This window comes from Micromys minutus, assembly GCF_963924665.1.
Source record: "Micromys minutus genome assembly, chromosome: 22".
NCBI lineage: Eukaryota > Metazoa > Chordata > Mammalia > Rodentia > Muridae > Micromys > Micromys minutus.
This window is the reverse complement of record NC_137957.1, coordinates 13,450,667-13,473,640: the sequence shown is the minus strand read 5'-3', so window position 1 is coordinate 13,473,640 and position 22,974 is coordinate 13,450,667. Positions and strand designations below refer to the sequence as shown.

Sequence of the window (22,974 nt, the reverse complement as noted above, 5' to 3'; positions counted from 1 at the left end):
GAATACAAACTGGATCTCATTAGAGTGCCATCTTTCACTTCCTGGGTATAGCGTTTCTTTTGGTGGATCCTCTTAAGTTATTCTTCATTACTTTTCCCCATTAGTAACTACTGAGTTTGTTCACTAAAAGCTTCTGGGAAATACAGGAAAAGAGAAAGAAGATGGAGGAAGAGAATCATATGTGGGTGACTCCCCTAGGAAAATGCAAATATGTTGGTGCTTGTCTGAGCCAAGTAGTAAGACCCATGTTCTCTGTTGGTTGCCTAAGGATAGGGCAACACTTTCCTACATATTCGCCAACATGTTTTGTAAACTTAATTTTTAAATGGCTACACAGTGTCCCATTGAATATTTAAACATTCTCCCGCCTAAATTATTCATAACATTTCACTATCACAAATAACATCACAAAGAACAGCATGTGTATATGAAACCTTTTTCAATATTGAGATTACTTCCTTATGACTAAATTTCAGAAGTGAAATTTCTGAGTCAAAGACTCCAGATCTCCACACGGGCTTTTGGTCCAAGCATTTCCACTGACCTCCTATTGGCTACTCCACATACTTCCAAGAGAGTTATAAAAGAAATGTTATTTTTCCTATTCTTTTATGGCTTTAAAAGAGCCCCCCACTAGATGCTTTCCAACTGGTCCTGGTATTTGTTGATGTGTTCTGGTATTTTTGTTCAGATAGGGCATGCTTAACTCAGTAAGATTTTTGTGCTGTAGGGGGCAGTGAGCGATCAGTGTGTGGTAGGCAATTCTCTCCCGTTAGACAGGGCTGTGGGTGTCCTTCAAGGGAAGAGGCTTTAGAGCAGTGGTTCTCCACCTGTGACCCCTGTGAGGGTGGAACGAACCACTCACAGGGCTCACATATGAGACATCCCACACACCTGATACTTACATGACTCATAACAGCAGCAAATTCACAGTTATGGAGTAGCAACAAAATGAGCAGGTTCAGGAAGGTTGAGAGTCGCCGCTTTGGAAGGATGGTCATTAGCTGTGAGCACGGGACTCTTGACAGATGCTGTGCTGTCCCACAGATAGAGAAGGTGATTTCTAACACACAAAGCGGGGCATTTTGAACTTATTAAGAAGGTGTATTTTCTACTGGTTTTATATTATTTTATATTTTCGGTACGTTTTATTTGTTTTGTATGTGTGTATGTGCATGTGCCAGAGAGCAAGGGTGGATAACAGCTGGCTGGAGCCGGTTCTCTTATTCCATCACGTGGGTCCCTGGGGTCTCCAGACTGAGTGGCAAGAGTTTTCACCCTCTAAGCCATCTCCCTGGGCTCTTTGCTAATTTTATCTTTATTTTCAAATTTACTTATTTTATTTACTAAGTTTATTTTTATTTTGGGGCTTACTTATTTTATTTACATGTACAAATGTTTTGCCTACATGCATGTAGGTGCATCATGTGCATACCTGGTGCATGCAGAGATCAGAAGAGGGTTTGAAGACGGAACTTAGGAAATGGAACTCCTTTGGCTGTTACCACCATGTGGGTGCAGGGATCAAACCATTTCTCTGCAAGATCAACAAGGCCTCTTAAGTGCCAAGCCATCTTCCAGCTACCCCTTCTACTAATTTTAAATTAATACACCCTAAAGAGCTTTCTGTTTGTCATACACACATATACACACACATACAGTACACACATACATATACACATACAGACAATACATACACACACATATACAACACACATACATAGACATACACATACATATATATACACATTTATACATACAAACACAAATACAGAGATACACACATACACATATACACACATACACACATACATAGACATACACACATATGGACACATACACACAAATACATACACACAATACACATACAATATATATACACATATATATACATACATGCACACACACCACACACATACATAGGCATATGTACCTATAAATACTTAGAAATAATAATGACCGGAATACTTACTTTTGTATATTTACCCTTTAAAAGTGTTTATATATTAAATGCCATATTTTGCCTACATGGAGGTCGGGGTTTCTTCATTTTCATAGGAAAAGACAGTGTGAGACCGACAGGTAGTTTGCCAGTCAGAGTCTCTAGAGCTGTCTGTCTGAGGGAAATAGTAGATCTGTGAGAGTTGTTAAGTAGTAGTTCTCAACCTGTAGGTCACAACCCCTTCGGAGTCAAATTACCCTTTCATAGTGGTCTTAAATCACATCCTGCATATCAGACATGAAAATTATGACTCATAACACTAGCAAAATGACAGTTATGAAGTAGCAATAAAAATGACTTTATGGTTGGGGGTCACCACAACATGAGGAGCTGTACTAAAGGGTCTCATTGTTAGGATGGTTGAGAACACTGCTTTAGAGAGGGCTCCCTGGTGACAGATTTGAACCTCCCAGGTTCAGAGCCATTGCCATTAGCAATGAGTAATTAGCAACCTTTCTTAGAGAGGAAGGATGGCCAGGTCTAGTGACTCACCCTGGACTTTGAGACTTCCAGAGGCAGCTGCAGAGGATTGCCCCAAATTCAAGGCCACAGCAGAATGAGTTTACCAATTTTATTATCAATCATATTTCATCAATATGAGGGAACTATTTCAACCCCCTAGTGCACATCACAGCGGCCGAGGGGTGAACAAGACATAATGACAGTAGAAAAGGAAAAGAACAGGTATAACGCGCTTTCTCTCATTGAGGAGGCTGGCAGGGCGGGGACAGAGGACAGAGGGTGACGGGGATGAAATTAAGAAAAGCACGGTGACACACACATATGAAATGTCATAATGAAATCCTCTATTTTATACACTAAACCCATAAAGAATTAATTTTAAAAAATAGACCCTTAACAGGTATTCAGAAAGGAAAAAGATGGACGGGGGTGGGGGATAGCTCTACAGAGTGGGCTTAGTAGGGGGGGTGGCCCTGTGTTCCTTCTCCAGAGTCTCTAGAGCTGTCTGGGTAGGGAGGAGTAGATCCAGCAGTCTTTAGGGAGCACACTCAGGTGGTGGCCGGGGTCAGGCTCACTTAGTAGGTTTACTCTCTGTGGAATAAGATCAGGAATGGGGCAAAGTGTTATCTGCCCCTGGCCTCTGAGCAGCACATCTTGGTCCCGCTCTCTTACGGCTGCCCTGAGACCCACGCACAGCGTAGTCACGTGACAAGCAGAAAGGAAAGGATACCTGTGGTAGAGAGAACTCACTCTCAGTTCCGGCTTATCCTCCGTTGTCTCCTCAATTGGCTAGCAACACGAATCTATACATCTGCACGAAGAATTGATAAAGGCCCAGCACGCCTCTGTGGGTGTTTCCACCCAGATTTCCAGCTTTGTATTTGTTTCAGAGGTTGCTCATTAGATCATTCTCCAACAGAACCAAACTGCTGGGCTTCAAACGCTGCTGAGCTTCTGCATTCTCTGCATAGATGCAAACTCAAGAGGAACTATGTCTGCCCCGCCCTACAAAGCTCAGGGCTCTTTGTTAAACCATGGGGGAATGCTGAACACTTACATGTTTCCATAAGGCAAAGCACCTTAAGAATGAGTTCAAGCGCCCCATTATTTTTCAGAGGAGAAAACCACACATTAGACATGATGACAGACAGGCGGTACCAGAAACAGTCCGCAATGGAGCTGGTGTAAGAGCGTTTTTTCTCAGAGCCAGAGTCAAGATCGCCCCTTCAACCTCCAACTCTAGTCTGTGGGAAGTGACATCATTGTGTCGAAACTCAGCTGGATGGGCTGGAGAGTTGGCTCAGAGGTCCTGAGTTCAACTCCCAGCAACCACATGGTGGCTCACAACCATCTGTAATGGAGTCCAATGCCCTCTTCTGGTGTGTCTGAAGACAGCTACAGTGTAGTTATATATAATAAATAAATCTTAAAGAAAAAAGAAACTCAACTGTACCATGAAAATGCCCTTACCGTGTCTCAGTATGTAGAATGAAGACTCCCACTGATACATGCTTATCCAGTCCAAAACACAGGCATGCGCATGTGGATTTTAGTGTTCATTTTGAAGCATTGGTTGGATGGGCTAAAGGCCATGACCATTTTGTTCTGGCCATGGTATATCTTATTCAGCACAGTGTCCAGGATATAAGAGGTAGCCAACAACAGCACATGGAAACGTTGGTAAGAGACGTGAGGTTGCACAATGGGAGAGATGTTGCATAGGCTTTGGGCCTGGAGCCTAATTAGCATCCATTTCTAGGTGCCCTCCTAGCCTCTTTCCAGCTTTGCAGTGTCATGATCTGCCATCTTACCTCCTGGGGCCCCCGTGGAGACTGACTTGTACATAAACCCTATGAGTTTCCCTCCCCGAATGCAACCTCATTTAAAGGAACGAACACAGATCTTTAAAAACACAATCGGTTGTTTGATAGCTGGTACCTGTCTTTAAACACAGCGCTGTTTTCACATGGTTATGGGAAGTTGTTCTGAAACTGGCGTAAACATTTTTTTTTCTAAGCCTGTGTTCACAGGTTGACTGTCTTTTATCTACTATCCATGGAGGAAGGAAGGCAGTATGTTAACACACATTTAATAACCCTGTATTCTGCCTAGTTTCTGTGAGTTTATTCTGCAGCCACCAATTTCAGAGTTAAACCCTTCCTCTCCTTCACCCTTTAGTAAGCACATTTATCCCATGGTATTTCTTACCCTTGCAAGTTTTACTCTAGTTTTAATGGCTCTCTCTCTCTCTCTCTCTCTCTCTCTCTCTCTCTCTATATATATATATATATATATATATATATATATATATATATATATATGTGTGTGTGTGTGTGTGTGTGTATGTATTTTTTTTATTTATCCCTTTTACATCCTGCTCACTGCCCCCTCTGAGTCAACCCCTCCCACAATCCTCCCCCCTTCTCCTCTGAGCAGGTGAGGCCTCCTGTGTACCACCCCCCCCCCCAAGCCCTAGCACCTCAAGTCTCTGCAAGGCTAGGTGCTTCCTCTCCCACTGAGGCCAGACAAGGCAGCCCAGCTAGAAGGACATGTCCCAAGCATAAGCAACAGCTTTTGAGACAGCCCCTGCTCCAGCTGTCTGGGATTCACATGAAGGTCAAGCTGCGCACCTGCTACACATGCGCAGAGAGGCCTATGTCCAGCCCATGTATGCTCTTTGGTTGGTAGTTCAGCCTCTGAGAACTCCAAGGGTCCAGGTTAGTTGACTCAGTTGGTCTTCCTGTGGAGTTGCTGTCCCCTTTAGGACCCCCAATCCTCCCTCCGATTCTTCCATAAGAGTCCCCAAGCCCCATCCACTGTTTGGCTGTGGGTGTCTGTTTCTGTCAGCTGCTGGGTTGGTAATGGCTTCATGTTTTAACTAGTCAAGAACATGTCTTTATGTTTTGTTTGTCATTTAAAAAATCCCTAATAAGTCCATTTCTAAGACTAAAGCAATCACTACCCAGTCTGTATTCCTTTGAAACATAGGTCTGTGCTTAAATGGGTGGCTGGGCCATACATCAGGGCGGAAAAAGCTATTTGTCAGTCAGTGTGCTAGGCCAGAAGAAACTGAGGCTGAGTTTTGAAATAAGATCTATTTCTTTCTATTGCTCTCATGCCCTAGTTTTAAGGAAACATTGGTGCGGAATTTGGTTTGGTTTGGTCTGGAACCTTCTACTTCCTCTGACTTTTTATTTTTTAAGTTTAGGATATGTGTGTGTGTGTGTGTGTGTGTGTGTGTATGTGTGTGTGTGTGTGTGTGAGTGTGTGTGTGTGTGTGTGAGTGTGTGTGTGTGTGTGTGTTTGTGTGTGTGTATGTGTGTGTACATTTTCTGAAACCGGTACTGAAGCTGTCAATGTATAATCTGTAGTCACCCTTTTTAAAATGAACAAAATAATAAGCAAAAGCTACTCCATTCTCAGGACTTTTTGTTTTCCATACATCTGCCGAATTGTGATTCAGGTCACACCAGCCTCCCTGACTTGTGTACATCAGCTTTTCTATTGATCTGCCTCTTTTCTTCTCATCTGGCCTGTCATCTTCTGTCACAACTGGGAACCCTAATGAGCTCACTGGGATTTTCTTTAAAAGCGGCCAAATTGGAAATGGTTAAGAGCCTAAGCCGTGGCCCCTTTGGGGTTGCTCCTCTTCTTTGATCTCCCCTTTGTACTGCGCAAGACTTCGCTCTGTGAAGTGAGGCAGACACTGGGAGCCAATGGTGGCTACAGCATCTGCGTTCAGGTGGAGGGAGTGAGGCCAAACATCAAATTCCCAATGCAGATGCAAGGAAGGCATTGGGAGTCAACGATTCCAATTTTAATTGGAATTATTAATATGCCAGCATATTTTCAAGCAGAGGTTCCAAGGAGAGGAAGGAGATCCTCAACACTCTCTTAGTGTTGTTGCTGGTTTAAACTCAGGGATCTGGACCTGTTTACATCCGCTGATGAAACTTGGTATTTGCAACTTTTCAGTGTGTTCCAAAAGAAAGAAAATCCGTGATTAGTGGCACCAAAACTGGCCCAGGTGACACTGCAGGGCCTGGGGTAGCAGTCACAGCTGCCGTAAGGATGGGAGACCAGTGCAGAGGAAGCTCCTTTGCTTGGTCATTTTGTTGTGTTATTGTTGTTACTGATGTTGTTGCTTTCTTAATTTCTTAATTTTTTTTTTTTTTTTTTTTTTTTTTTTTTTTTTTTTTTTTTTTTTTTTTTTGCTGTTAGCTTTTTATACTCTTGTCTTTTTAAAGTCCTAAAATGTAATCTGAAACTTGGAGCCTGATCTCTCCTCAGATACTGTCTCTTGCCTCTTCAGCTGTTCCTGGACAGTTCAGATTTGTTGTTCCCTCCCATCGATCAGAAACCGTGGGGGTTTGTTGTCATATTCCTGGGGACACAGCTTGCTACTTGTCCGTTGAACTCTTTTCTTTCAGGTTCACTGCCCTTCCTCCCTGCCATACATGCACATTTCCAATTCATCAATACAGTGTGACTCATTTTTTAATGAGCGAGGTGGAGAGGGAGGGAGAGAGAGAGAGAGAGAGAGAAGCTAGGAGAGAGAGAGAGAAGCTAGAAGAGAGAGAGAGAGAAGCTAGGAGAGAGAGAGAGAGAGAGAGAGAGAGAGAGAGAGAGAGAGAGAGAGAGAGAGAGAGAGGAGAGAGAAGCTAGGAGAGAGAGAAAACCTAGATCATCACTTATGGGTTCCCGAGTCAGGTCCAAATTATTGTGGAACTTTACACAAGAGCAAGCTGTTATAAATCAGTATGTCTGCACTGAAGGCTTTAACAGTAGTACCAAAAAAAAAGTCTTTTTATCTCCTGGTGTTGTTGAAAGGCCACAAGCCATGCAATTAGCTAAAAAGTTACTAATTTGGCCTAAAATGCTTTTACACAAATTAGTATCTACCGAATATGAGAGAAAATGTTTATATTTCCTTATAGGCCTTCCAGGAATCCTACCCTTCCAGACCCCAAACCCAAATAGGGCTCTGACGAGGTCAGGACTGGTAGTACCTGGGGAAAGCTTCCTTGCCTTTTATGAAAAGTTCGGCAGCTGTATATAGGGAAGAGGTTTGTACCCCACACAGGACCACAAGCTAACGGAGCGGTCGTAACATACGGAATTCATAAAGGCCCAATTACAGGGCCGTCATTGTCTGCCGTGGTTTTAACTCATGTAAGTTATGGATTAGACTTTCATGAGATCATAATCAAAAGGTTACTCTTTGGTAATGGTGTGTTAGAACTTCAAAGCCATCCTCTGGGCCTTGAGAACAAAGGCTTAGAAGTTTGAACGTAGGCCAGAGTCAGTCTGTACGAGTAACGATATTCAACCATCCGGAAGCCGGATCAACGTATCCACGCACGTGACCTTTCTCTCACCACATCAGATCAACAGTCGTCACTGAAAGATGACAGTTGAGTCAGCTTTAAGGCGTCCCCCCCCCCCTTTTTTTAAATAAATCAGCCCGACTAACCAGGGTGTCTGCTCAAATTTGTCTCAGAACTGCTCGTCGAAACTGGAAAGCGCTGTCATTCACGGCTCTCCTAGAATGGAGTGTTGGTCATTAATTAGGGACAGAGCTAGGGGAAGGAATGGCAAATACTGTGGAATCTGCAGAAAAGCGTCTTAGAAGTGAGGGAGGGAGTTGGTAGCTTACACAAGGCCGAGTATAGGGGAGGTTTGCATTAGAGCATCCTGGTGTGCCTTAAGTGACCGACAGGGGAAGACATGAGATTAGCTAACACCACAAATGGAAAATCCGTTGCCTCCCCCTTTAAAAAAAAAAGGATTGAAGTGGACTTAAGACCATTACACCGAATCAGCAAAATGCCGTCGTGTGGAGTCAACCTTGCACCCCTCCCCTCCCAGCTGGCCGCGAAGCCTCCAGTGTAGGCAGCTTTCCCCCTGGGCGTTGGGGTAGATCCTTGGGTCCGAGCCTTGGGTGTTGAGATGAATCCTTAGGACCATCCTCGGATTTTGCTCATCAGCCTCGGGTGGCAAAATGTCCTCAAATGATTTAGGTCTAACAGCTGTTCTGGTCTTCATTCGAAGTTCATGGGGGCAATATGGTTGCTGCACCTTACCAGGCCAGTTGATGGAGGCCTAGGCAGGGGCTAACAGCACAGAAAAGAATCAAAGGGGAGAGGGAAGAGTGTTTGTGACTTACTGGGGTGCCCTCTGGCCCAAAAGAAGTTTAGAATTGTGTCACTCTTCTGGATGCCCCCCCACCCCCGGGTATGTTGATGGCTTTGCCTGTGCTGAGATACAGCTTCCTCTGCTGGATGCTGGGAGCCAGGATGCCCCTTCGGTCCACAGAGCCGCCATGTTGTTTTCTGAGCATACCAGGTGTGCTGCCGCACCAGACACTTAGCCTTAACTGTTCTCTCTGCCATGGTCCCTTTCCCTGACACGTTCAACTCACAGTAAGCAGCCTTTCAGTTCTTCATCTCTAAAAGAGTGGCCCCTGCCACGCTAAATTTAGTCTTCCCGTCTCTCATCTCTCGTCTTTCGTCTCTGTCTCTCCTCTCTCTCTCTCTCTCTCTCTCTCTCTCTCTGCTCTGCCATCCCATGTAGCACACAGCTCATGTCCGCTGAAGTATTTTGTTTTCCACTTCTGTCCCCTTCTTCACCACATGGAGACCTTCAGAGACGTCTCTCTGAAGACCAGGGCTTGGGTTCATCACTGCGCACTGCGCTCCAGCATCTGAAGCCATATCTGGTACGTATTGAGAAGGTTGTTAGAACCCACTGAATAACTACAAGAAGGAATGGACAAAGAGAAACCAGTTGGACAGGATGTTTTTCTTTCATTTTTTTTTCTCCTAGTTTTAAAAACATTATTATTGGGCCGGAGAGATGGCTCAGCAGTTAAGACTGCTCTTCCAGAGGTCCTGAGTTCAATTCTCAACAACCACATGGTAGCTTATAGCCATTTGTAATGGGATTTGATGTGCTCTTCTGGTGTGTCTGAAGACAGCTACAGTGTACTTATATATAATAAGTAAATATTTGAAAAATAAATAAAAATAAAAACATTATTATTATCATTTGATTATTATTATTGCCATTGGTTAGAATTGACTTTCTTTAAAATCTCTACCATGCTAGGAGCTGTCGGCCAAAACTGAAGGAGAAGATAAAGTCTGCAAGAAGCAAATGGGTTTTTAGAAATCTAAACACAGCAGACCTTGACAACAGTATCTTATCGACCTATGATTTCTCTCTATTCACACAGTAATATAGGAAATTGGCTGTACAGGATAAAAATATTCATGTATTTTTAAGAAACTCTCACTTCCTTACATCCAGGCAAAACAAAAGTGGCCATAATTTCTCAAAGGGAAGGGTTAATGCCCTTCTCTAGTTCTTCTCTTGCCCAACACTGTAGGTGACACTGTAGGTGACACTCAAGGCCGGCTCAGACCTGTATGTTCAATCTCTGGGGCTGCAATAGAACCAACGTCTTCTCATGTACCAGGGAGGCACTCTGCAACAAGTTCCATCCTTTCTGGGGTTTAGGAACAGAGCCTTGCTAAGCACAGGCTGGTCTCAGACTTGTAATCCCCCTGCTTCCACTCCCAAGTGGCCAGGATTAGAGGTGTGCTCTCACACTCAGCTGCTATTTGCTTTTTAAACAGACACCCCTCCGTTGTCTCTGTGGTGTGAAATGTTTCTATCAGTCAGAGAAGTGTGAGTAAGAAAAGCCTGAATAAGTGAGCAAATACAGGTTATGTGTGATGTGTTGTTCTCCAGGAATTGAAGACCATTCAATACAGAAGCCAGTAAGGGACCTTTCCAAACACACACTTATTGACACACTGTGAATATGGAAAATATTCCTCACTCTTGACCAGTTCTGTTTCATTAGTATTGCCCACCCTCTCCTCCTTTTAAAGCTATTCCATGCAGCAGCAGCATTTTGTCCCTAATATCATGTATACATATATGTATTATATGTGTATATACACATGTGTGTGTGTCTGTCTGTCTGCTTCCGCTAATCCTTTACATCAGTGTTCATTTGCTTCTCACAATCTCTTTGTGAGTGGGATGATGACCTTCTTCAGCCTCCTCAGGCTGGCTGACACCCAGTCAGAGCTTTTCCCTACTCCTCTCTCTGTTGGGAAAAGCTGCCTCTCCTTTCTCTGCCTAACCTCCCCTCGTTGAGCAGATCTCAGATCTACCATCCTACCTCGGGACAAATCTTTACCACCCACAATAAATTAAAGTGTATATCTTAGGTTACTGTGTGGGTCTCTGAGGCTCTTTATCATAGTCTTGAATTTTAAAAATTATTCAATGAGGGACTAACTTCAAACTCCATAGGAACAAAAACTAAGTAAGGTAGTGGTTCTTAAATTGTTTTTAGTTGTATATTCCTTTAAGAATACAGGAGAAACAAAGGTCCATTTTTCTCAGAAAAAAAAAAATCATATACCCATGGACACAAAAAGCTACAGATTCTGAGGGTGTGTGGATCTGAACCAGAACTTCTAGCCAGGTGTTATTTTTAAGGAGGAAAAGCATATGAAATAAGTAGAAGCTAAAGAAGGGGAGAAACAGCTTGTACATCAAAGAAGAAGGGTTGCTTGTTGAAAAACAAAATTTCAGAGAAGACAGAGACAAAGATGGAGACATGTTCACTGGAATTCAAAGGTCTTCATACTGAGTGGGGAAGATAACTGAGCAAGACTATGAAGGCCATGATTACAGACTCTCCTGGGAACAATGGGTTTAGAGACAGAACATTCTCCCACACTTTGACATGCATGAGGAAAGATGACATCATTGATGGGGGACAGCTTGGGGGCTCTAGAAAGGAAAATGGTTTGGCATGATTTGCAGATGGATAGGTGAAAGCTCAAAGAATTCATTTTGGATAATGATTGTTTTTATGACTCAAAACCTTTTGAGTTGAGAGTTGGAAGGGGAACTGAGTGGAAGACTTTAGGGGAAGCAATGGGGTTGTGTAGGAGAAGGAAGAGACTGGAGCTATTTAAAAGATTTATCCAGGGATCTTGATAGACAGTCAGACTTGGGTACACAGATCTAGCCAGATCTCAGAATTTCTCAGGGATAGTCAGAGTCAGCTACAATAACCTAACTGTGGCTTGTGGATTAGCGTTACTCAGGAGATCAATTGGATCTGACATCAGTTTCTCCATTTCAGAAATGGGGTGAACAATAAACATATAAGCAAATACCACATGGGTGCACGAGCTTACTAGAGTAAGGGGGGCTGTTGGTAGCTCAGTGTTTGCTGCCAAGCCTGACAACCCGACTCCTGGGACTCACATGAAGTCTAGAAATAACTCTGACAAGTTTGCCCTCTAACCTTCACATGAGCACTTTGGCACATGCATGTGCCCACACATACATACAAGAACATACAAGATAAATGGATGTTCTAAAAATGTCTTCAAAGGAGCAATTTTTAAAAAGCATTTTAGGCAATGACTTTTTCTACAATGTAAGATGAAACATATAGAATGAATGGACAGCCTTTTACTGTGCAGTAAAACTAGCCCTCTGGATTTTGTATCCATGAGGTTACATTTTCCTTTTCCTGTTTGGCTTTTAGAAACAGGACAGGCTAACCATTGGAGAATATCTTGTGACTGGTATTTTGACATATGGAATTTCAATTTTATGAGTAAAATATTTAAATTCAGGCAGACCCCATGACTTTCTCCAAAGTACTTTGAACGATATTAACCTAAGCTAAAGAAGGGGGAAAAACTATTTTTAATCTTTTTTTAATGAAAGAAGCAAGTTAATACTGTCCATGTGGATTCAATAAAAATATATTGAAGGATTTTTGGAAACTACGTAGACCTTAAAACTTAGAAAAACATGACCTCGTTTGAAATATTTTGAAAGTCATCACTGAGAATACTTCCTGAGGTTTCTAAATCAAAAGATTCAAGCACTTGTTATCACTAGAACAAGTAAGCACACCCACAGAATAAGTATATACCATCCAAAATGGAGAAATGAAGGCAACACTCATTTTGCCTTTTGTGGATGGTTTGCACATATTACCCACATTTTGTGTACATTTTATACATGCTCAGTCCAGAAAAAGTGGAATATGCTGAAACAGGCCCCATTACATGTCCGAAGGGACAGATGAGGGAATGAGGTGCCATCGAAGATCACGCAGACTTCAGGAGAAGAATAGGCAATTGTTCATCTTTGATAGTGATTAAGAAAATTCCTCTTACCAATTTCCCCCTGCCTCACAGCAAATGAAGACTCACTATGTCTGAAGCTTTCAGGAAAGTAAAAGTCAAGTATGTCCTTAGACAGGAAGAAGACACGATGGGAGTTTCTTTCCTCCTCTCTGAACATGTGCCCTGCTATGAAGCTCAGCATCAGCTTTCACATTTGCCAGTGGTTGGTGAGCTTCCTATTCAGACTCCTCTCATTGCTAAAGGGCCAGGCAGACCACGCATCTTTCTAGTTCTCTCTTAGGTCCCTCATCTTCCTATATTTTAATTACCCAGCATGGTATAAGGACCAGAAGCCCAAGGCTGCCAGTGGTGTCCCTTCCCGTGGAAGCATGGGTAGTCTGCTGAAAGCCATGTACAGGAAAGGGTTGTATCTGTTGTTAGAGTTCTGGGGTTCAAACCCAGCACACGAGAGGCAAGCATCCTACCAATGAGATAACCCTCCAGCCTTACAGAGGACTCCTCTCTGTTCCTCTAGCCTTGAGACAGACCTGGATAGGTCTTTCCTACCACCCAAATGCCTTATTTTTCTAGGTCCTTGTTCCCTTTCCATCTCAAAATAGATCCCTTAACTTTGGGGTCATTCACTACAAAGGACCGGCGTAGCCCTCTGCTGCCCCTGTGTCTTGAGGAATTTTGAAAGAGAGCGACTGGCCAACGGCTTGTCGGCTCACCGGGTCTGTTTCTGGTTTTCAGAAGCAGTGATGATTCCAAATGCTAGGAGGAAAAATGGAAAATGTCTTCGAAATTTCAAATTTATGTGAAGCCAAACTGTGTGTTCCCTTGCCAGTTTTAGTTTACGAAACTCGCATGGTCCCAGATGTGTTTACTTGAACTTTAAGCTTTAATGTCATCATTATGTTCCAGTAATTTCAATCCCTGCATCCAGCCCGCTAGCTGTGGTCTGGTTTGGTGTGTATAAAACTGATCACCAGAACAGAAGAACCTGGTCCTCTCTTCCCTACACAGCGTTCCTGGTAACTAGTGAAATAATTAACTATTCTCGGTGGAAAGGTGCTTTTTCTTATTTTGATTTCGTACACACATTTTTCCCCCTGAAAGCTAGTTGCTAAAGAAGGCGTGGGGAAGGAGGGCTTTGTTGATACTCCCACAATTCCCAGTCTTATTTCAATCACACACGGAAAGTTACAGAAAGCAAAGAGAGTAGAGATCCAACCGGCAGAGCTTAGGGACACCATTATTTTTCAGAACCAGACTCTGTCTATAATTGTCTATTTATATTTTTTCTGGGAGTCTCATTACCGAGGGTTTGTTCCAGAATAAGAACAAACTATACCCAGAGTAGCTGGATATCAAGTGTCAATATTTATTCGGTTGCCTTTAAATATATATATTTAATATTTTTATTTCCTTTAAATAAATATATATATAATTATATACATATAATCTTTAAAAGAAGAAAAGGTTGGGTTAGAGTCGAAAGAAGGGGCAAAGAAGAAGAACTCGGGGAAAGGTAGCATAAGAAAGGGGAAGATAATGTTCTGAAGCCTGGCTCTAAGGAGACAAGAGAGAACAAGACAGCAAACAAAGCAGTCTTTGCTATTGGAATAAGAGCAGTACCATTCCCAGGCCTGAAGAAACCAGCTGTTTCAGAGGCCGATGAACCAGGATTCGTGTGTGTAAGCACAGATCCGAGGCAGGAGGAGAGAGCGTTCTGCACCCTGGCAGAATGACGCTCATAGGACTTGTTGCGTTGTAGCCTTCGGCTTGTTCACATGGCTACAATACAATATCTGAGACAAGTGAGTTACAATGAGAAAAGAGCTCAGTCCACGGATTGGGGTCTCTAGGGAGAGCAACGTATTATGGTAGCAGCAGGAGAGGTTAACTGTTCATGTTTCTATCCAGGAAGTAGACAGAGTGCGGCAGGAGATGAGGTAGTGTCCCCCGTGGTCTAAAGACCTTCCACAAGGCCCCATCTCTATCAGACTCCCTCATCTTACAGCTGCACCATCCTCGTCACTTTAGGAGACACTCATTCAACTAGAACAATCTTCATCACCGAAACGGTATCTATGGATGTGAACTTGGTACAAAACACAATGAGAAGAGGAAGGAGGATTGGTCCTTGTAGTTCAGTTGAGGGGAAGTCACTGGGACTAGGAGTGTGGATGCACCATGGTGACAGTGATGGTGACGGCTGTTTGATGACAGTGATGGTGGCTTACTGTGATCAGAGCAGAGAGATTAGGATGGGAAGAGAACACAGGAAGTGTGAGGGGATTCAGCAGTGAGTTCTGGAGTTTGAAGGGTGAGGGGTAACAAGAGGAGAATGTGAGGTCTGGCTGTCTTCTGTCATGCCGGTGGTGGGTTGTTTTAAGCATTGGCACACTTTTTCATTTTGTTGGAGTTTTAACCTGTTACTGTTTCCTTTCCTACTTATTTAGGTAGACATCTTCCCGCCCTTCACATACAGTACAGGAGCTATTTTACATCCCAAGATACTTCTCATACCTAGTGCCCCGCTGATCTGAATGCTCTCGAATGCTATGATCATGGTGGACTGTGAAAAAAACAGTAGAGAGGTGTAAGACTAGGGATTGGGGTAGAGCCAACATTCAGCATGGATTATTTAAAATGTTGAACCTACCGCCTGCCTTATGCTTTGTGTCTGCAACAGTTTTAAATATCCCTTGGAACAAAGAGGATGTCTTTGGAGTTTTGCTTTTCTCCCATGACCACTTGGGTCAGCATCATGATAGAGCTCAACAGAGGTTTGGGGGCCATGACTTTATGAAAGACTGATTCGGAGGCCTCTGTGATGATTATGCATATTAGATTAAGCATACTCCCCAAGCCTAGGAGTTCAAAGGTAACAGTAGATAGATCCCTCCCATCATTAATGTTGGTCTCTGCTTCTTTGTCTGTCTGTCCTCCAAAGAGCTCCAACCAAAGGCCTCCTGAGTTGTTCAACTTTGCCTCCTAAGAGACGTCTTCATCTGCTTGGATGGAATGACTCCGATTTCAGCCAAGTCCACTGGAAGCAAGATGAATGGCTTCCAGCACTCCTCCCTTGAGAGTGTTTGGGTGTCTTTTCTATTTCTCCATGAAAATAAATTGTTTTACTGTGCAGCAAAGCAGTCCAGCAAAAATTTTTTAGCAACTTAGTTTAAAAGTGAATTGATCATTCTCCTGAATAGACTCATTCTTTGTTTGAATACAAAACACTCTTTTCATGCATTTCCCAAAACACTACCCTCCTTACCTCTACCTGAATTTCCACTAATGTCATTTAATAAAACAAAGCATACTTTTTCCTAATAGCGGTTTCCAATATAACTTTTGCTATTACAGTTCATACGCTGAGTGAGCTCCTTTTATCTAAGTAATAAATCTGTAATTTTCGAAACTCGTTCCCAAACCTTAAAGCTAGTTAGCTCTCTGTTCTTTTTGGCATAGAGTTTGGATTTTATTTGCCTCCAAATAAGTTTTTCCAATGGAGAGATTGGGGTCTAGGAATATTTATTATATTATAAATAAGGGAAAACTGGAAAGTTCTGTCTAGAAGGTAGAACATGACATAAATCCAACATTCATTTGAGCAACCATTTTATGATTTTTTTAACTTAAGTTCTTAAAGTTAAATGTAGGATAGACTTACCTATCTCTCTCTCTCTCTCTCTCTCTCTCTCTCTCTCTCACACACACACACACACACACACACACACAAACACACATTTATTTACCTAGTATCCCTCTTTACAATGGTAAGTAAATTTTTCAAAGAAGTCAATGTCAAGGCTAGACCAAATTTAGTTTGTAAATAAACTTCAAGTTAGAATTTTTAAAATGTAACTAAACAAGTAACTGGGAAAGAATCTTTTGAAAATGTGCATAAGAAAACGTGAATAAAATGAATAAAGGATTGGTAAGAAAGTTCAGCAGGCAAAGGCTCTAGTAACCAAACTTGGCATCCTAGGTTTAATCCTAAAGACCCACGTGTCACCTCCCAAAAGTTGTCCCCTGACATCCACATGTACTCTGTGCCACCAAGAACACGAAACAAATTTTAAAAAATGAACTTAAAACATAATAAAAACTTTACAACCCCCTCCCCCAACAAACTAAGTATAAAGGAAATGACATGTTTTGGAGATGTGAGCACAATTCCTGTCCTCAGGAAGAAGGATAAGCAGATGGCGTTCAGCATCGTGTGACACTTTAACTGTGTGATGTTTTTGTGACAAACACCACGGAATCAAGCACAGACGGGGTGCGGTTGAACGAAGTCATTGGAAACACCTGGATCTCTGAAAACCGATGTCTTTCTCATCGATTTTTCTGCAGGGACAGAAATACTGTTCATTCTCCCCTTCAAAGGAATTCATTGTAAATTGAATTACCTTTCCTGACAGCATTGCTTTCATGAGTTTCCTTCAGATCTCTGCCTTCCCTTCCATAGGGGAACACTCATCTGTCTCTTGAACTGACCCTCCCCCGTCAGCAGATGTACTTAATCAATGAATTCACCCAACGCTGTCATTCTTTAAGGGAACAAGCACAGTGGACTTCTGGACCCTTTGTAATTACTGCTCCAAACCAAAGAAGGGCATTTGGTTAACGAAGGTGCTGTTTTGGCTCCACGAACCCAGGGAGTGTTTCTTAGCTCACTGTACGTGTGGACAGAATCTCTACAGCAGCCCCGATTCTAGCATTATCTTCCATAGTCTTTGGTGACGAGCATGTGACAGTGATATAAAGCAGAACGTGGTTTGAATGGGTTCTGTGCATCCGTCATATTCTCCACGTTTAAAATAAGAATTATGCTGAATGTAGGTAAAAATCACATTCTTTAAAAATCAAATCTCACCTAGGACACATGCATGGACTGTCACTCATTTCTACAACTCACCAATCCAAAATCTCTCTCTACGGATAATGGCAGAACCTCTCAACCTGCCTGTTTCACAGGTTAATGTGTGCTCTTTACTACTTGCCTGTTGTTCCTAATCATAAACCATGTTTTTAAGATTGTGTGTGTGTGTGTGTGTGTGTGTGTGTGTGGTGTGGTGTATGTGTGCATGGTATGTGGTATGTGTGGTGTGTATGTGTGTGATATGTATGTGGTGTGTGTGTGTTGTATGTGTTCTATGTGTGTAGTGTGAGTGTGTGTTGTGTGCATGTGTGTGGTGTATGTGTGTAGTGTGAGTGTGTATTGTATGCTTGTGTGTGTGTGTGTGTGTGTGTGTTCAGAGGCTTGGAGAGGGTATCAGATGCCCTGGGGCTGACTTAGAACTGGAGTTGTGGACCTGGGAACTGAACTCTGGTCCCTAGAAGAGCAGCAAGTGCTCTTATCCAATATCTGTTCAGCCCCCACGGGCATCAAAGCTCTGTGGTTAGAACATCCATAACTATTTTCCGTATAGGTGGTCACCTGAGTAGCAAGACTCTTTCCTAGCTACCGACATAGTGTGAAAATGAAAATGTTTACATTGTAAAGCTTTATGGCTTTTTGTCATTCCTTTTAGGCTTTTCTCTCTATTAAGTTGGGACCTTAAATGGAAACCTTTCAAACTTAATGGCACCATCCTTAAATTTGGGGCTTTAAGTGTCTTCTTTGCCACTAGGTTTCTATTTCCTTAAACACTATTTATTACAGCTCTACAAATTCTAACCAAAAGATTCCTCTCAGATTAAAATAATAATAATAATAATAATAATAATAATAATAATAATAATAATGACCCAAGTTGCTGAGATGGATTCTCTAAGGGCTGGTCGCTAATTGTCTTAATATGTGTTACCTGTTTTTCTCCAGATACTTTCAACAGACAACTAATAATATTGTTGAAGTTAAATGACCTTTTGAGGAAGCTCTAAATAAATGCTTTGAACATTTAGGGAACTCTCTTGCCTCCAAGCATGGTCCAATTCCATTGGTATAAATGAGGGAACATGAATTATGGCTATATATCTTCAGAGTTCCCAGAGGGAAAAAGATCACACTCCCATCACGTGGATGGACCATCAAGAAATGCCTCCTCAGTCACTGTGGTTTCCCTGGCGCTGACCGGTAACACCTTTTGTTGCAGGCAGAATACTTCTATGAGTTCCTGTCTCTGCGCTCCCTGGATAAAGGCATCATGGCAGATCCAACTGTCAATGTCCCTCTGCTGGGAACAGTGCCTCACAAGCCATCAGGTGGGTGGTCTTTGCTTTGGAAAAAGGTTTGCTTGTAAGATTTAATGGGGATGAGGATCCATTTGTCATCCATTAGAGGGATTATGGGATGCTCTCCTGAGGAGAGCTGTTTAATTGAGGGTAGCTTAGTCATCAACCTTCAGGCAAAGGATTAGGATGAGGATAAAGAAATGACAGGCTTACACTTTCCTCATGTCCCAATATAGCCCAGACCACACTTAATTCATTGACGATTCTAGCTTCTTTTTTAATAAAGGAAGAAAGATAAAAGAAGATAAGCATGTCTGAATAGATGGATCGACTCAGCCGGCGAGTACGGATCAGATCAGCACAGTGCACACAAACATGACAAAGGTTCAAAGTGCTTGGGAGCAGGTGGTAACCAAGTTCCCCAACATGGGCATAGTATGCCAGAAACCCTTTAAGGGACAGACGGACATTGACTCAAGCCTCCAGGACTATCCATTCTGCTTGTGTACATGATTTAGTCCCAGCTTTTCATCTTGTGAGATACCCATGCCAGCGTTATCTAACTTGATCACAGTGAGACCGGAACCGTAGCTCCATCTTATGAGCTTAAGCAATGACGCTTCCTGCAGCCTAACCAATATGTACAAGGTCAAATGTTAGTAATAAGTAGAGACGTCAAGGCCAGAGCCCAGGATTTCTGGTCTTCAGGAAACAGAAAGCCCACCTATGTTTTGTCCAGTCCCGTTTCAAGGATCTATGTCATCAGATTTGACAGGTCATGACCAGCACCTCTTACGGGCCTCTGGCAGTTGTCACCCTTGTGAGGACGAAAGTACTGTAATGTGCAGAGTTGGGGATTTGCTATCATTGGTTCCTCTGTCCCCTCATTTTTAAATTTTTTGGGGGGTAATGAGATTTTGTTTTTAGAGTTTTCATGCTATAAACACCAAGCCAGATACCCTTTAACTACTAGATGCTCACTGCTGTAAGGGAAGGGGCCCCATTTGTCTTACCTGCTGCAAGGTTCAACCCTCAGCTTTGTTTTTGTTGGCGTTGGATTAATATGTATCCTAAATTCTTGGCGCTCACTTCTTTATTGTAATATAATAGATAGTTGGAAGTCATGTTTTTTTTTTTTTTTTTTTTTTTTTTTTTTTTTTTTTTTGTGATCAATGCCATGATGTGAACTATTAATTTAAAAAAAATGTATTAAACTGCTCAAATGCCAATAGTATGTTCCTAAAGGTTGTGCCTATGATGTGGCAGTGTGGCACCGTAATCTCATCAGGACAGGTTATTACTCACAAAACTACTTTGTCAATTTAAAAAGTAAAAACTGGCTTTTAAATTTTCCTACTGAGATAGAATGTCTTCCCTGACTTTACTAGACTATGTGAAATCTCAGTGCAGCGTACTAATTTTTTTTATATTAAGATAATAGCAGTTTTATTAGTTTTTATTTGTGACATATAAACTGGGTTTTCTTATCTTTTATCGCTTTTTAAAAGTATTTTTTGTTTGTTTCTTTGTTTGTTATTTATTTCTTAGTGGGAGAATTCACATTGGCAAACTTTTTTCCCTTTGCAATTTTCCCCTTTCCTTTCATGTTTCAAAGTTAAGTCCCATTTCAGAAAGCTGCCAAGAGATTATTTAAACGTACTTCTAGTATCCCATGACAATTTGTTCTGGCAGTCAATGAGAGAGAAGCTGGGGGCTTGTGTTGTTCTTCCCAGTCACTGCCTTTCCTGATGGGAGAGGTCCCCTACTGTGCCATACATTTCTCTGCACAGCATCAGCCATGCCTGTGATGGCTGGGGCTTTATAGTGGCTTTGGAAATGAGTAATGGTGACCTCTACTTCTAACGTGGTTCTTCTGGGAATGTTAAGTAATTCCTCAGGTGTCAAGCGAGAATCCCTTCGGGAACTAAATTGAATCTGTAGAGTGATAGGGAAATGCGGCCCCTTCACAGAGACTGGGTTGCTACCGTCCACCCTTTCTGGAGGATCTTCGGTGTGGCATGCTACTGTGGGACTTGAACGTAGTCTTTCTAGATCCCGGGCAAGAAGGATCTTAGCTCCTTGCAGCTGTCTTCCCAGGGCTGTTGTGAGCAGCAGCCTCCCAGATAGGGGTGAGACCCAGGGCATTCTCTGCCTATCAGAGGAAGAGCTAGGGTTTCTATTCTGGAGATTTAGTTGCCAGTGCCGGAGACTGGTCATCTCAAGGACATCGAAATCGTACTGTGAGCACAATTGCTGTCTTCAGACATCAGAAGAGGGCATCAGATCCCATTACAGATGCTCATGAGCCACTATGTGGTTGCTGGGAATTGAACTCGGGACCTCTGGAAGAGCAGTCAGTGCTCTTAACCTCTGAGCCATCTCACCAACCCGACATCCTACTCCAAATACACAGATGTTTTGAGTCCATTAAGATGGCATCCTTGGGGCTTTACTACCCACGGAACAGCAAGCACCAAACTCTGAAAGTTCTTGGAATCCAGCCACTACATGCGTTCCTGCCATAGGATGTAATGCTTCTTTTTAGCCAAAGATAATTCTGTATACATTTTTTCTTGATCAGTTTCCCTTCTTTTTTTTTTTTTCAAAGAAGAAGCTAAGAATGAACACTTAGTATGTTTCTCAGTATCCAATTTATATTTTAATTTTTTTGCTTTCCTTTGTCTGATTAGTAAAATTCATGTGGAGGCTCATGAGAACTCATTAAAATTCATCAGCTAGGTTCATTACATGGCTGCTTTGGCTGAGCCTCCAATAAAACTCAAATTGCTACATTTCTAACTCTGTGCTTGCATCTGACATCTTCCTAACTTTAACCATTTAATGAAAGGATTCTCACTCAAATTCTACTTTTCAGAGCTAGTGACACATCAAATATTGAGTACGGGTTGAAAAGATGCCTTAATGGGAAATGTTTAAGTTCAACATCACTTCCTAATACTATGAAATCTAGAAGAATAACACTTAGAGGCTGGAGAGATGTCCCCAACGGGAAAGTACTTGCCACACAGACCTCTGTGGAAAGCTGAGCTTGGCAACATCACCCCACACTCCGGAACTGGCCAGCCAAGCTAGCCAATCGGCAAGCTGCGTGTTCAGTGAGAGGCCTTGTCTCAAAAAATATGAGGGAGGGCAACCAGGAAAATATCTGATATCAACCCCTGGCCTCTACATGCACTGCACACACATGCATGCACACACACACACACACACACACACACACACACACAAATAATAAAAATAAATAAATAAAATTTAGAGAGAAAAGCAGATGCCACTTGGGATCAAGAGAGATTGGCAAAGGAGCAGGCTTTTCTTCAGGACCAAGTGATACCCCATATGGACACCCTTCCCTTGGCCTGCTCTTACCTTTCACCTTGGTGTGTGCACGTATTTTTCCCCTTCCCCCCTTTTCATTTAGAAGCAGATGTAGGGTTTGTTTGCAAAGCCGCAGGTGCAGGGAGTTTATGGGGATTTCAGATTATGGCGGGGCAGTGAGTCGTTAGTCTCATTAGCTTGGTCACCACAGTAGGAGCAGTGAAGGGACGCTGAATTATTAAAAAGTAACCAAATCAGTGTGCTTTGCTCTTAAGCATCTAGGTAGCTTTCGTTATTGCACCGGGCTGTTTTATACCCCGATCTGTTAAGCTGTTCTTTTATCCCACAGGAGCCTTTGTGCCTGGACATCTCTTGATCTTTAATAGTTATGAAGTGCCTGCCTTCTGGCATTTGAAGGGAAGGAAAACAGGAAACACAAACCGTGGAGTGGTTCAGTAAAATTACCGAGTTACATGCATATTTTTTCCCCATAAAGCCAAGGCCTTGCCTCTTCGAACACTCTGCCGATACGTGAACAGCAGTGCGTTCTTAGGAATCCAGTGTGTGGACTTTTTAAAGTATGTGCTAATGTCGGAGGGACACCTTGATTTCTCAGGGCCAGAATAAATGGCTGCTGTTTGCTGACTGGGAGCCACAGCAGCCTGAAGCGTTGAGTACTTAGGTTGAAAAGTCATATGTGTGTGTGTACATGCATGTTCCCGGGGTTATACTAGAACACACGTATGTGCATGCATGTGCAATCCAGAGAACAACCTTGGGTGTCATCCACAGAAACACTGTCCACCTAATTTG

General features: G+C 42.5%; 1 protein-coding gene across 1 annotated transcript in view; it reads left to right on the top strand.

Annotated features, from left to right (window-relative positions):
• The window catches only part of WIF1 (WNT inhibitory factor 1), a gene marked incomplete at its 5' end in the record, with an annotated part of 63,428 nt that overhangs the window by 22,519 nt on the left and 17,935 nt on the right, over nt 1-22,974 (top strand). The window contains one exon of the mRNA XM_080934972.1: nt 18,747-18,855. Within this exon, the coding sequence (XP_080791098.1) occupies nt 18,747-18,855 (109 nt within the window). The remainder of the gene's footprint in view (nt 1-18,746; nt 18,856-22,974) is intronic.